This window comes from Plasmodium fragile (genome assembly GCF_000956335.1).
Source record: "Plasmodium fragile strain nilgiri unlocalized apicoplast scaffold supercont1.248, whole genome shotgun sequence".
Lineage (NCBI taxonomy): Eukaryota > Apicomplexa > Aconoidasida > Haemosporida > Plasmodiidae > Plasmodium > Plasmodium fragile.
The window spans coordinates 1-10,973 of record NW_012192828.1 but is presented as its reverse complement, the minus strand read 5'-3'; the positions used below and the strand labels follow the sequence as shown (position 1 = coordinate 10,973).

The 10,973-nt window shown below is 16.0% G+C and overlaps 9 protein-coding genes, 6 non-coding genes and 12 pseudogenes across 27 annotated transcripts; 5 read left to right on the top strand and 22 right to left on the bottom strand. All coding sequences in view use genetic code 11, as the record gives it.

The window, feature by feature from the left end:
* Positions 1-164: 164 nt before the first annotated feature.
* AK88_07026 (ribosomal protein S8) lies at positions 165-551 on the bottom strand (the record flags this gene model as incomplete). Its single annotated transcript has 1 exon — positions 165-551. One exon carries the CDS (start codon positions 549-551, stop codon positions 165-167), a length of 387 nt encoding a protein of 128 aa, XP_031850594.1.
* A 4-nt stretch (positions 552-555) lies between these two features.
* Positions 556-918, bottom strand: AK88_07025 (ribosomal protein L14; the record flags this gene model as incomplete). The annotated part of the gene is made up of 1 exon: positions 556-918. One exon carries the CDS (start codon positions 916-918, stop codon positions 556-558), a length of 363 nt encoding a protein of 120 aa, XP_031850593.1.
* AK88_07024 (ribosomal protein S17) lies at positions 915-1,139 on the bottom strand (the record flags this gene model as incomplete). The annotated part of the gene is made up of 1 exon: positions 915-1,139. One exon carries the CDS (start codon positions 1,137-1,139, stop codon positions 915-917), a length of 225 nt encoding a protein of 74 aa, XP_031850592.1.
* Positions 1,140-1,151: 12 nt separating this feature from the next.
* Positions 1,152-1,544, bottom strand: AK88_07023 (ribosomal protein L16; the record flags this gene model as incomplete). The annotated part of the gene is made up of 1 exon: positions 1,152-1,544. The coding sequence occupies one exon, from the start codon at positions 1,542-1,544 to the stop codon at positions 1,152-1,154; it is 393 nt and encodes a 130-aa protein (XP_031850591.1).
* A 14-nt stretch (positions 1,545-1,558) lies between these two features.
* Positions 1,559-2,203, bottom strand: AK88_07022 (ribosomal protein S3; the record flags this gene model as incomplete). Its single annotated transcript has 1 exon — positions 1,559-2,203. One exon carries the CDS (start codon positions 2,201-2,203, stop codon positions 1,559-1,561), a length of 645 nt encoding a protein of 214 aa, XP_031850590.1.
* A 3-nt stretch (positions 2,204-2,206) lies between these two features.
* Positions 2,207-2,476, bottom strand: AK88_07021 (ribosomal protein S19; the record flags this gene model as incomplete). The annotated part of the gene is made up of 1 exon: positions 2,207-2,476. The coding sequence occupies one exon, from the start codon at positions 2,474-2,476 to the stop codon at positions 2,207-2,209; it is 270 nt and encodes an 89-aa protein (XP_031850589.1).
* A 26-nt stretch (positions 2,477-2,502) lies between these two features.
* Positions 2,503-3,240, bottom strand: AK88_07020 (ribosomal protein L2; the record flags this gene model as incomplete). Its single annotated transcript has 1 exon — positions 2,503-3,240. The coding sequence occupies one exon, from the start codon at positions 3,238-3,240 to the stop codon at positions 2,503-2,505; it is 738 nt and encodes a 245-aa protein (XP_031850588.1).
* Positions 3,241-3,469: 229 nt separating this feature from the next.
* AK88_07019 (ribosomal protein L4) lies at positions 3,470-4,078 on the bottom strand (the record flags this gene model as incomplete). The annotated part of the gene is made up of 1 exon: positions 3,470-4,078. The coding sequence occupies one exon, from the start codon at positions 4,076-4,078 to the stop codon at positions 3,470-3,472; it is 609 nt and encodes a 202-aa protein (XP_031850587.1).
* A 28-nt stretch (positions 4,079-4,106) lies between these two features.
* AK88_07018 lies at positions 4,107-4,178 on the bottom strand (annotated as a pseudogene). The gene has a single exon. The product of its transcript is annotated as a tRNA-OTHER (tRNA).
* Positions 4,179-4,190: 12 nt separating this feature from the next.
* On the bottom strand, positions 4,191-4,261 carry AK88_07017 (annotated as a pseudogene). Its single transcript has one exon. The product of its transcript is annotated as a tRNA-OTHER (tRNA).
* Positions 4,262-4,274: 13 nt separating this feature from the next.
* On the bottom strand, positions 4,275-4,347 carry AK88_07016. The gene has a single exon. It is a non-coding gene; the product is annotated as a tRNA-Lys (tRNA).
* Positions 4,348-4,356: 9 nt separating this feature from the next.
* On the bottom strand, positions 4,357-4,431 carry AK88_07015 (annotated as a pseudogene). Its single transcript has one exon. The product of its transcript is annotated as a tRNA-OTHER (tRNA).
* Positions 4,432-4,436: 5 nt separating this feature from the next.
* AK88_07014 lies at positions 4,437-4,525 on the bottom strand (annotated as a pseudogene). The gene has a single exon. The product of its transcript is annotated as a tRNA-OTHER (tRNA).
* A 7-nt stretch (positions 4,526-4,532) lies between these two features.
* AK88_07013 lies at positions 4,533-4,616 on the bottom strand (annotated as a pseudogene). The gene has a single exon. The product of its transcript is annotated as a tRNA-OTHER (tRNA).
* Positions 4,617-4,628: 12 nt separating this feature from the next.
* Positions 4,629-4,715, bottom strand: AK88_07012. Its single transcript has one exon. It is a non-coding gene; the product is annotated as a tRNA-Met (tRNA).
* Positions 4,716-4,964: 249 nt separating this feature from the next.
* On the bottom strand, positions 4,965-5,037 carry AK88_07011 (annotated as a pseudogene). Its single transcript has one exon. The product of its transcript is annotated as a tRNA-OTHER (tRNA).
* A 24-nt stretch (positions 5,038-5,061) lies between these two features.
* On the bottom strand, positions 5,062-5,133 carry AK88_07010 (annotated as a pseudogene). Its single transcript has one exon. The product of its transcript is annotated as a tRNA-OTHER (tRNA).
* An 11-nt stretch (positions 5,134-5,144) lies between these two features.
* On the bottom strand, positions 5,145-5,759 carry AK88_07009 (ribosomal protein S4; the record flags this gene model as incomplete). Its single annotated transcript has 1 exon — positions 5,145-5,759. The coding sequence occupies one exon, from the start codon at positions 5,757-5,759 to the stop codon at positions 5,145-5,147; it is 615 nt and encodes a 204-aa protein (XP_031850586.1).
* A 26-nt stretch (positions 5,760-5,785) lies between these two features.
* Positions 5,786-5,858, bottom strand: AK88_07008. The gene has a single exon. It is a non-coding gene; the product is annotated as a tRNA-Thr (tRNA).
* Positions 5,859-8,610: 2,752 nt separating this feature from the next.
* On the bottom strand, positions 8,611-8,684 carry AK88_07007. The gene has a single exon. It is a non-coding gene; the product is annotated as a tRNA-Met (tRNA).
* A 9-nt stretch (positions 8,685-8,693) lies between these two features.
* Positions 8,694-8,765, bottom strand: AK88_07006 (annotated as a pseudogene). The gene has a single exon. The product of its transcript is annotated as a tRNA-OTHER (tRNA).
* A 22-nt stretch (positions 8,766-8,787) lies between these two features.
* On the top strand, positions 8,788-8,859 carry AK88_07005. The gene has a single exon. It is a non-coding gene; the product is annotated as a tRNA-Val (tRNA).
* A 3-nt stretch (positions 8,860-8,862) lies between these two features.
* AK88_07004 lies at positions 8,863-8,934 on the top strand (annotated as a pseudogene). The gene has a single exon. The product of its transcript is annotated as a tRNA-OTHER (tRNA).
* Positions 8,935-8,944: 10 nt separating this feature from the next.
* AK88_07003 lies at positions 8,945-9,022 on the top strand (annotated as a pseudogene). The gene has a single exon. The product of its transcript is annotated as a tRNA-OTHER (tRNA).
* Positions 9,023-9,040: 18 nt separating this feature from the next.
* AK88_07002 lies at positions 9,041-9,112 on the bottom strand. The gene has a single exon. It is a non-coding gene; the product is annotated as a tRNA-Asn (tRNA).
* Positions 9,113-9,148: 36 nt separating this feature from the next.
* On the top strand, positions 9,149-9,219 carry AK88_07001 (annotated as a pseudogene). Its single transcript has one exon. The product of its transcript is annotated as a tRNA-OTHER (tRNA).
* Positions 9,220-10,874: 1,655 nt separating this feature from the next.
* Positions 10,875-10,945, top strand: AK88_07000 (annotated as a pseudogene). Its single transcript has one exon. The product of its transcript is annotated as a tRNA-OTHER (tRNA).
* Positions 10,946-10,973: the final 28 nt, after the last annotated feature.

The following is a 10,973-nucleotide window of genomic DNA, read 5'->3' as shown; positions in this document are numbered from 1 at the left end:
TAAATATATTGTATTATTTTATTATTTATTATATTATATAAAATATATATATAATCAAAATTTTTTTTATCTAAAATTAAATAATAAATATTATTAATATTAATAATATTATTATAAAAAAAAATATATCTTTTATAATTTAACATTTCCTTTTAATTTAATATTTAAAAAATACAAAATATTAAAATACCTCCTATTTTATATTTTAAAGATAATATATGTGTAATAAATTTATATTTAAATGAATATAAAATTAATAATCCTTTAAAATATTTATTTAATTTGATAAAATCTAATAATTTATTATAATTCATATAAAATATTTGATTATATTTAATATATATTTTAAAATAATTTATCTTATAATACTTATTCAATATAATAAATATATAATATTTATTATATATACTAATAATATAAAATTTTAATAAATAATTATAATTATATAATATTATATTTAAATAATAAATAATTTTACTAAATTTATATAACATAAAATAATTATTTACTTTATAATTATATTTAATTCTATTTAAAAATTTTACTATCATTATATCAAATAAATTTTATTTTTAATTTTTTTATATTTATATTCAATTTATATTTAATATATTTTAATATATAATAATTACTTTTAGTACCTATAGAATTTAAATTATTATTTATAATAATAACAGCATTTTTATTAAATTTAATAGAATAATATCTTTTTAAATTCAAAAATTTTTTTTGCTGTACTAATATACCTTTACATTTATCTGATTTTTTATATAAATTATTACTATATAATTTATAAACAATACCTACAAGAATATCACCATACTTTATTTTTTTACATTTATTTAAAGATTTAATATATTTAAATTTTAATACTCCACTATTATCTATAACATCTAAAATACTATTTAAATATATCATAAAATTTTTACTATTCTATTATTACAATCTTTACTTTTTTTATAATATTTAATAATTACATAATCATTTATTATAATTTCATTTCTAAAATCATATATTTTAATATATAAATTTCTTAATATTAATTTTTTATATGTAAAATTATATATAAAATATGAAATACAAATAATTTTAATATTATTACATATATTCTTTAAAACATAACCTACTTTAAATTTCATTTTTTAATATACTTAATCAATTTTTCTTATAAATTGTAATTTAAAACATAATTTATAAGATAACATTTTAGTTAAAAAATAAATAACTTTTACTGAAACATTACTTATCTCAAATAATATTTTATTCTTTTTTATAACATTAACACATAATTCTATAGGTCCTTTACCAGCTCCCATTCTAGTTTTTAAAGATTTTTTAGTTAAAAATTTAGTACAATTTATACATATTTTATATATTCCTATTTTTTTTATATGTTTATTAATTATAAATCTAGAAGCTTCTAACTGATTCTTTGTAATAAACCCAGAATTTAATGAAATTATACCCCAATATAATTTTAAAAATTTTAAATTAAATTTTCCTTTTATTTTACCTTTTTGAGTTTTTTTAATAATATTAATCATATTATATAACTATATTAATTATTTATCCAAATTTTTATACTTAAAATACCGTACTTAGTTTTTATAATATCATTAAAATATTTAATATTACTATATAATGTACTTAATGATATAATTCCATATGTATATATTTCAGTTTTAGTTTTTAAACTATTTTTAAAACATCCTGAAAACTTAATTTTTAACCCTTTTATATTATAATTATATTTTTTTAATATATCATTATATAAATAATTAAATATCAATTTCAAAGATTTATATTTTACATAATACTGTTTTACATAAAACATTATCATATTAATATTAATTATATTAATATATTTTATTTTTAAATAACATATATAATTATAATATTTATAATAATAATAATTAAAATAATTTAATAAAATAAAAATATATTTTAAATTATAAATATTATATTTTATATTATTATAATATAAAAATGTAATTATAAATTTATTAATATTAAAATTTATATAAATATCAAAATAATTATAATTTTTATAACTATTTATATTATATAAATTATAATATAAAAAATAAATTAATAAAATATTAATTAAATAATATTTATTATTAACTATATTAATATAAAAATTATTTATATAATTTTTATATACTAAACTTCTAAATATTAAAGGATGTACTTTTTGTCCCATTTTTTAATTTAATAATAATTCTTTTAATTTATTTTTAATATATTTAGTATTTATAAAATTACCTATTTTATTATATAATTTATATTTATTTACATAAATAGGTACAAATTTATAACCATTATATACTTTAATATATAAATTCAATAATTTTTTATAAATATATAAATTTTTATTATATATATTTAATATTATATTTTTTCTATATTTATTTTTAAAATTAATAAATATATATTTATTATTTAAAGAAATTTTTAACCAATATAATTTTATCATTTTTTATATTTAAATTAATAAATAAATTATTTTTTTGTTTTATATCCTTTAGAATGTAATCCTTTTCTAGAACAAGGATATTTACGACCTATACTTGTTTTTCCTTTTCCTCCTCCATGTGGATGATCACATACATTTTTAGATTTACCTCTTACTTTTGATTTTATATTATAATATATATTATATCCAGCATTTTTAATTTTAAATTTATTATATAAAATATTACTATTTATACCTATATAACAAAAATTATTATTATTTATACATTTAATTTTTTTAGAAGGAAATTTTATATATACTAAATTTTTATAAAAAATTAATATTTGTGCAAAAGTACCTGCTGCTCTTACAAAAATACCTCCTTTATTATTATAAGATATATTATAAATATAAGTACCTAATTTACAATATTTTAATTGTAAATAACTTCCATTCTTTATATAATTAATATTAGTTAAATAATAAATAGAATTTAACATATAATTATGCTGTAAAATAATATATTTTTGTAAATTATTTAATTTTAAAGATAAATATATAATACATCCTATATATGTATTTCTAAAATAATTTTTTAATTTCTTAAATAAAATAATTTTATAATTAATATTTATATTATAATTATCATACCAAAAATCTATTATTTTATAATTATATTTTAATTTACCTCCACCTTTATTATATATAGTAATTTGTCCTTTATTATTTTTACCAAAATTTTTAAAATATTTATAAGTATTATATTTTTTTAATTTTAATATCATTTAATTAATATATAATATTTTTTATAATTATTCTTTATATGTATATAATTAATCTTAATATTATTAAACTTATAACTTTTTTTAAATATATTTTCAATTATATATTTTACATCTAATTTTGTTAAATATATCTTAGTATAAATAATATAATATTTATTTTTAATAAAACTAATTTTATAATATATATAATTATAATAAAAATTTAATATAATTTCTTTCATATTATTTTTTAAATTATTAATATAATATAATTATATAATATTAAATTAAATAAAATATATTTATTATTAATATTATAAAAATTTAATATTTTACATTTATTATTATTAATATAATTATATATTAATATACCATTAAAATATAAAATTTTATTTATAAAATAATTTATAGTATATATACTAAAATAATTATTCATATAATAAATATTAAATATATTTTCTAATTTTATTATAATAATATTACTACGTTTATTTAATAATAAATAAATAAAAATTAACTTATATATAAATTTATTATATTTTATTTGTATATTATTATAATAAGGACCAAATATACAAGAACCTTGTTTACATACTGGAGATGTATTATTTTTTAATCTAGCTTTTCCTGTTCCTTTTTGTACTCTTATTTTTCTATTACTATATTTTATCATACTTCTATTTTTTGTATGTTTATATATATAATTATTATAAATATAATAATCTTTTATAATATAATTAATTATTTTATATGTTTTAATATAGTTATTTAAATATAATTTTATAAAAAATTTATATTTATATTTAAATAATATATTATCAAATATATTATTATTTATATTCAATATAATAATATTCATTTTAAATATTTAAAATAAATACTTTATTTCAGAAAAATAGGATTTGAACCTATATTCTTCTATCTCCAAAATAGATATGTTACCATTACACTATATTCTGAATAATAATATATACTTTTAAGGAAAATCGAATTCCTATTTTCTTCTTGAAAAAAAGATGTCTTACCATTAAACGATAAAAGTTATATATTTATTATAAACTACCTGAGATTCGAACTCAGAACCATTCGATTAAAAATCGAGTACTCTACCAATTAAGCTAGTAATTCTAAAATATACGAATTTGACGAGAATTGAACTCGTATTCTTTATTATGACAAAATAATATTTTAACCTAATTAAACTACAAATTCTTATATAGAGAAAAAGGGATTCGAACCCTTGGTATATATTTTTATATACAATAAATTAGCAATTTATAACTATAAACCTCTCAGTCATTTCTCTTTTTGAATAAGTTAAATCAGATTTGAACTGATGTAGATATATAATCAATGGATTTACAGTCCATTCCTTTTAACCACTCAGGCATTAACTTATATAAATATTTTACATTTAAGTAGATTCGAACTACTGATGATCAATAATTGAAAATGAATTATGAGTCCATTGCTTTCGACCACTTAGCTATAAATGCTATATAATTAGAGATAAAGGGATTTGAACCCTTACAACAATAATTGTTAATGGATTTTCTTTTTAAATTTAGACTTTTAAAATATTAAAAAGTCTTTTGAATACATAAAATAATATATTACAGAATTTAAAAAATTATTTTCTTATAAAATAATATTATTAATTTATCATTAACTCATTTAATATTTATTTATATTTAATAAAGTCCATTGTGTATACCTAATTTCACCATATCTCTTATATTATATATAAATGATATTCAGATTTGAACTGAAATATAATAATTTGCAATTATTTACTTTAACCATTTAAGTTATATCATTATAATTTTTTTATATAAAAAAAAGGATAAATAATGAGAATCGAACTCATATAAAAGAAACCACAATTCTTTATCTTAACCATTAGATTATATTTATCTATAATTAAATTATATATTATTATATATATATAATATATTATTTAATAATATAGTACTCAATATTTTAATTTTTAAATTATATATACATATTATAAAAAAATTATTAAAACTATAAATTTTAATAAAATTATATTTATATAAATTAGAAATATATATATATATATTATATTTATATATTAAATTCTTTAAAATAATATATTTAATTTTATAATTAAAAAAAATTATATCATTATTATTTAATTTTACATTATAATAATTTAAACTTATATTATTTATATAAATATTTTTATATTTTATATAATATCTAGATTGTAATATAGTTTTAAAGAATCCTATATTAACTAAAAATACATCTAATCGTGACTCTAAAATATATAATAATTTAAAATAAATATTATTTTCTTTATAATGTCTTAATTTTTTTATATAATATAAATATTGTTTAAAAGTTAAACAATAATTATAACATATATATCTTATAAATTTTAATTTAAAATCAAAATAAGATTTATATAGTATTTTATAATTTAATAATTTATAATTATATTTATTTGATAAATATAATAAAAATGGTATATTTAATTTTTTTAAAATTTTTACTTTTGATTTAAAAAATTTTATCATAATAATTATATACTATAAATAATATAAGCTAATGGTGAGATTTGAACTCATAATCTACTGATTACAAATCAGTTGCTTTACCAATTAAGCTACTTTAGCAAATAAAATATTAATAATTAAATATTCAACTTATTAGGAATTATATACTAAATATATCACTATACATATATAATAATTCTATAAAATAATTTTTCTAATTATTGTTTTATTCATATATATGATTAGAATATTATTTTAAACTAAATTTTCTTATTTATATTACTTCAACAATTAAAATTTTATACTTAACTACTCAACATTACAATAATAAATAATTGATATATCATTGGTATAATTTTTTTGATCCTCTCGTACTAAAAAAAATAATTTCAATATTCTAACACTTATATTAGATATGGACCGAACTGTCTCACGACGTTCTGAACCCAGCTCACGTATCGCTTTAATAGGCGAACAGACTTACCCTTAAAACATACTACTGCTTTAGGATGCGATAAGCCGACATCGAGGTGCCAAACCTTTTCGTCAATATGGACTCTCGGAAAAGATTAGCCTGTTATCCCTAGAGTAACTTTTATCCGTTAAGCGATAATTTTATCATTAAATAATTATCGGATCATTAAGACCGACATTAATCTCTGTTTAATTTGTAAATTTTACAGTTAATTATATACATATCTTTATATAATATATATAACTTTGTACTCCTCCGTTTATATATAGGAGGAGACCGCCCCAGTCAAACTATCTTATAAATATTGTTAAAAAATTTGTTATAAAATTTTTCTAAGAATTTATATATATAAAAAATGGTATTTCATTTACAATTACATTATTTCCAAAAAAATAATATCATTATTTCCCATTTATACTATGCTCTATACATATATTTTCAATATCTATTCATAGTAAAGCTTCATAGGGTCTTTCTGTCCTAATATAAGAAATCTGTATCTTCACAGATAATTTTATTTCATTAAGATTTTTTTTAAGACAGCATTTAAGTCGTTACATCTTTCATGCAGGTCGGAACTTACCCGACAAGGAATTTCGCTACCTTTGGACCGTTATAGATACAGCCGCCGTTTACTATAGCTTATATATATATTATAATTTTATATTATATATATTATTTTTACATAATAGCACTGGGCAGATGTCAATCTTTATACTTCATTTTTCAATTTAGCAAAGATTTGTGTTTTTGTTAAACAGTCGCTTAAATTTATTATTTTCAACTAAATAAGTATCTTTTCTCCCTAAGTTACAAGATAAATTTGCCGAGTTCCTTAAAAAAAATTATCTCAACTTCTTAATAATATATACATATTTACTAGTGTCAGTTTACGGTACGAATACATAATAATAAATATATAATAATAATTTTTTTATAATATAATATTTAATAATTATATTAGTTTTAAAATATATATTATTATATAGTATAAGAATATTAACTTATTTACTATCGATTACACATTTCATCTCATCTTAAGATTCGACTAACCCTATTTAAATAAATTATAAATAGGAACCCTTAAATTATAGAAGTATTGGATTTTTACCAATATTTACATTACTCAAATTAGCATTATCACTTTTGATTTTATTATTTTAATTTTCATATAAATAAATATTATCAAAACGCTCTTTTACCAATTTAATTATTTATATTAAATTTTATAATATCGATAATTAATTTATTTTCGATTATTTTAGAATTAAAATTATTAAATTAATGAGCTTTTACGCACTCTTTAAAAGATAACTGCTTCTAAATTTACTTTTTAATTATAAAAATAATTTTATATTCTTTTTAAAACTTAATTAATATTTTAAAATCTTAATTTATAATTAGGGCTGTTTCCCTTTTGAATATAAAGCTTATCCTTTATATTCTAATAAAATATATAGTTTATTAAATAAAATTCTTAAATTATTAATATTAATATTAATTATTTAAATTAACTTAATTAAAAAAGAGTTTTACATTTATTTATATATATATACTATACTTACATATATTTCAAAGAGAACCAGCTATATTCAAATTCGATTGGCATTTCACCACTAATTATACTTTATTTGATACTTTTGCAACAGTAACCAATTCAAACTTAAATTTAATGTTATTTAAATCTTATTTTAAATATAATTAGATCATTTGATTTCGGGTCTATAATAAATAATATAATTTTATGTTTATTTTAATAATAATAAACTCGATTTAACTTTGGCTTCATTTAAATTATATTTAACCTAATTAATATACTACTTATTATAACTTGCTAATTCTTTCTTCAACAAGAATATAATAAAATTTAATTTAATTTTATTATAAATTTTTAAATTTAAAATTCAGGTTCTTTTCACTATTTTTTCAAAATTCTTTTCATCTTTCCCTCACGGTACTATTTCTCTATAAACTTTTATTATATTAAATTTTATAAGATGATTCTTAATATTATATATAATTATATTCATATAAAATATATTATTATATTACTTATTAAAAATTTTACATAATTAATGTTTAAAAATATTTCAATTCGTTCACCACTACTATGAAAATCGTTATTACTTTATTCTCCTTTAAGTACTAAGATGATTCAATTCCTTAAGTTATTAAAAAATATTTATATAAAAATATTTTATTCAGATACTTTTATAATATATAATATTAATAAAAAATAAATATATATTATTTTATATAAAATATTATAAAAATTTCGTTAATATATATAACGTCTTTCTTCAATAATAAAAACTATAGACATCCTTTTAAATTTATTATATATATTTAATTATATAAAAATAATTATATAATAAATTAACTATAAATAATTTATATAAGCGAAAAACGGAATTGAACCGATTACCTTCGGAGCATGAATCCGACGAACTTTCCTTATGCTCTATTTCGCTATTACTAATTAAACTTGAAAAGACTTGAACTTTTATTTTATAAATCGTACTTATATATTTTATCCTTTAAATTACAAGTTTATTATTATAAATAATAAATTTAAAGTAATTAACTTAGAGGTAAAGTTTCTGCTTTACATACAGAAGATCATTGGTTCGAATCCAATATTACTTATATAAATCTATAATTTAATGGATAAAATAAAAACCTTCTAAGTTTTATATGTAAGTTCAAATCTTACTAGATTTATTTATTATTTATGAATATGGCGAAATGGTAAACGCACTAAATTTAGAATTTAGTTTTTATAATAAGAGTTCAAATCTCTTTATTCATATTAATAATATAAAATTTACTTCCTAAACTAGAATTGAACTAGTATCTTTCGGTTAACAGCCGAATGCTTTAACCACTAAGCTATTAAGAATTATATAATAATATATAATATATAATATATATATTAGGGAATATAGTTTAATGGTAAAATCTTATTTTTGCATAATAAGAATAGTAGTTCAATTCTACTTATTTCCATATAATTTCTATTTATGTTATATTAATTAAATATATATATTATTATATTGCGAGTTTGATCCTAGCTTAGAATTAACGCTAGAAATATACATTACACATGCAAATTTATGATAATATCATAGTGTATAGGTGAGGATATATAAATTTTTAATTTTAAATAGATTATAATTTTATTAAATAATAATCTATATGCGCATTATTTTATTATATAAATTATTGTACTATATTAAAAATTATTATTATTTAAAATAAAATTTATATTTGATTAACTAGTTGGTAAAATAAAAGCTTACCAAGGTTATAATCAAAAATTGATTTTAAAGAATGTACAATCACATTAGGATTGAAATAAAGCCTAAATTTTTTTTAAAAAATCAGCAGTGAGGAATATTTTACAATAAGCGTAAGCTTGATAAAGTAATATTTCTTAAAGGAAGACAGTATTATTAAAATATTGTAAACTTTATTTTTTATATTTAAATATTGATATATATAAAAATTAGTATTGGCTAATTTCTGTGCCAGCAGCAGCGGTAATACAGAAAATGCGAGCGTTATTCACTTTATTAGGCGTAAAGCGTTTTAAGGTTTTATATTAATTTTATTTTAAAATATTTAAGTAAAATTTAAAGAATAAATAAATAATAATATAATAGAGTATTATTAAAGTATTAAGAATTTTTTGAGAAGTAGTGAAATACAATGATACAAAAAGGAATACCAAAAGCGAAAGCATAATACCAAATAATTACTGACACTTAAAAACGAAAGCTAAGGTAGCAAATAGGATTAGATACCCTAGTAGTCTTAGCTGTAAACTATGAATATTTTATATTTATATATTATATAAATATAATAACTAACGTAAAAAATATTCTGCCTGAGTAGTATATTCGCAAGAATTAAATTCAAAGGAATTGACGGGAGCTTATACAAGTGGTGGAACATGTGGCTTAATTCGATGCAACACGATAAACCTTACCAAAATTTAACAATATTTTTAATATTAAGAAATTAATAGTTTAATAAAATATATAGGTAGTGCATGGCTGTCGTCAGTTCGTGCTGTGAAGTATTAATTTAAGTATTATAACGAACGTAACCTTTTATAAAAAAATAATTTTTATAATATATTTTTAATAATAAATATATAAAAAAGATTACGTCAAGTCATTATGCTCCTTATATTTTGGGCTGCTCACGTGTTACATAAAATATTACAATATATTTATTATATATAAATATAATATTTGAAATATATTTATAGTTCAAATTATAAATTGAAACTCATTTATATGAAGATGGAATCACTAGTAATCGCTAATTAGAATTATAGCGGTGAATAAGTTCTTAAGCTCTGTACACACCGCCCGTCACATCTAAAAAATATTATATTATATAAAAATTATTGTTAAATAATAATATATAAAAATATAATTTAGATGAAGTCGTAACAAGGTAGCCGTACTGGAAGGTGCGGCTGGATAAAAAAATAAATTGGTTGATTTATTTATAATAAAAAAATAATATTTATATATAAAATTATATTAATTATATATAATATTTATTATATACAATTTTTATAGACAAAAATAATATTAATACACATTAATGTAAATTTAGTTAAATATTATTTTTTAATAAAATAATAACATAGGTTTTTAGTTTAATGGTAAAACATACTCTTGATAAGGGTAAAATTTTAGTTCAATTCTAAAATAACCTATAAAAATATAAAATAGGCCCTATATTAA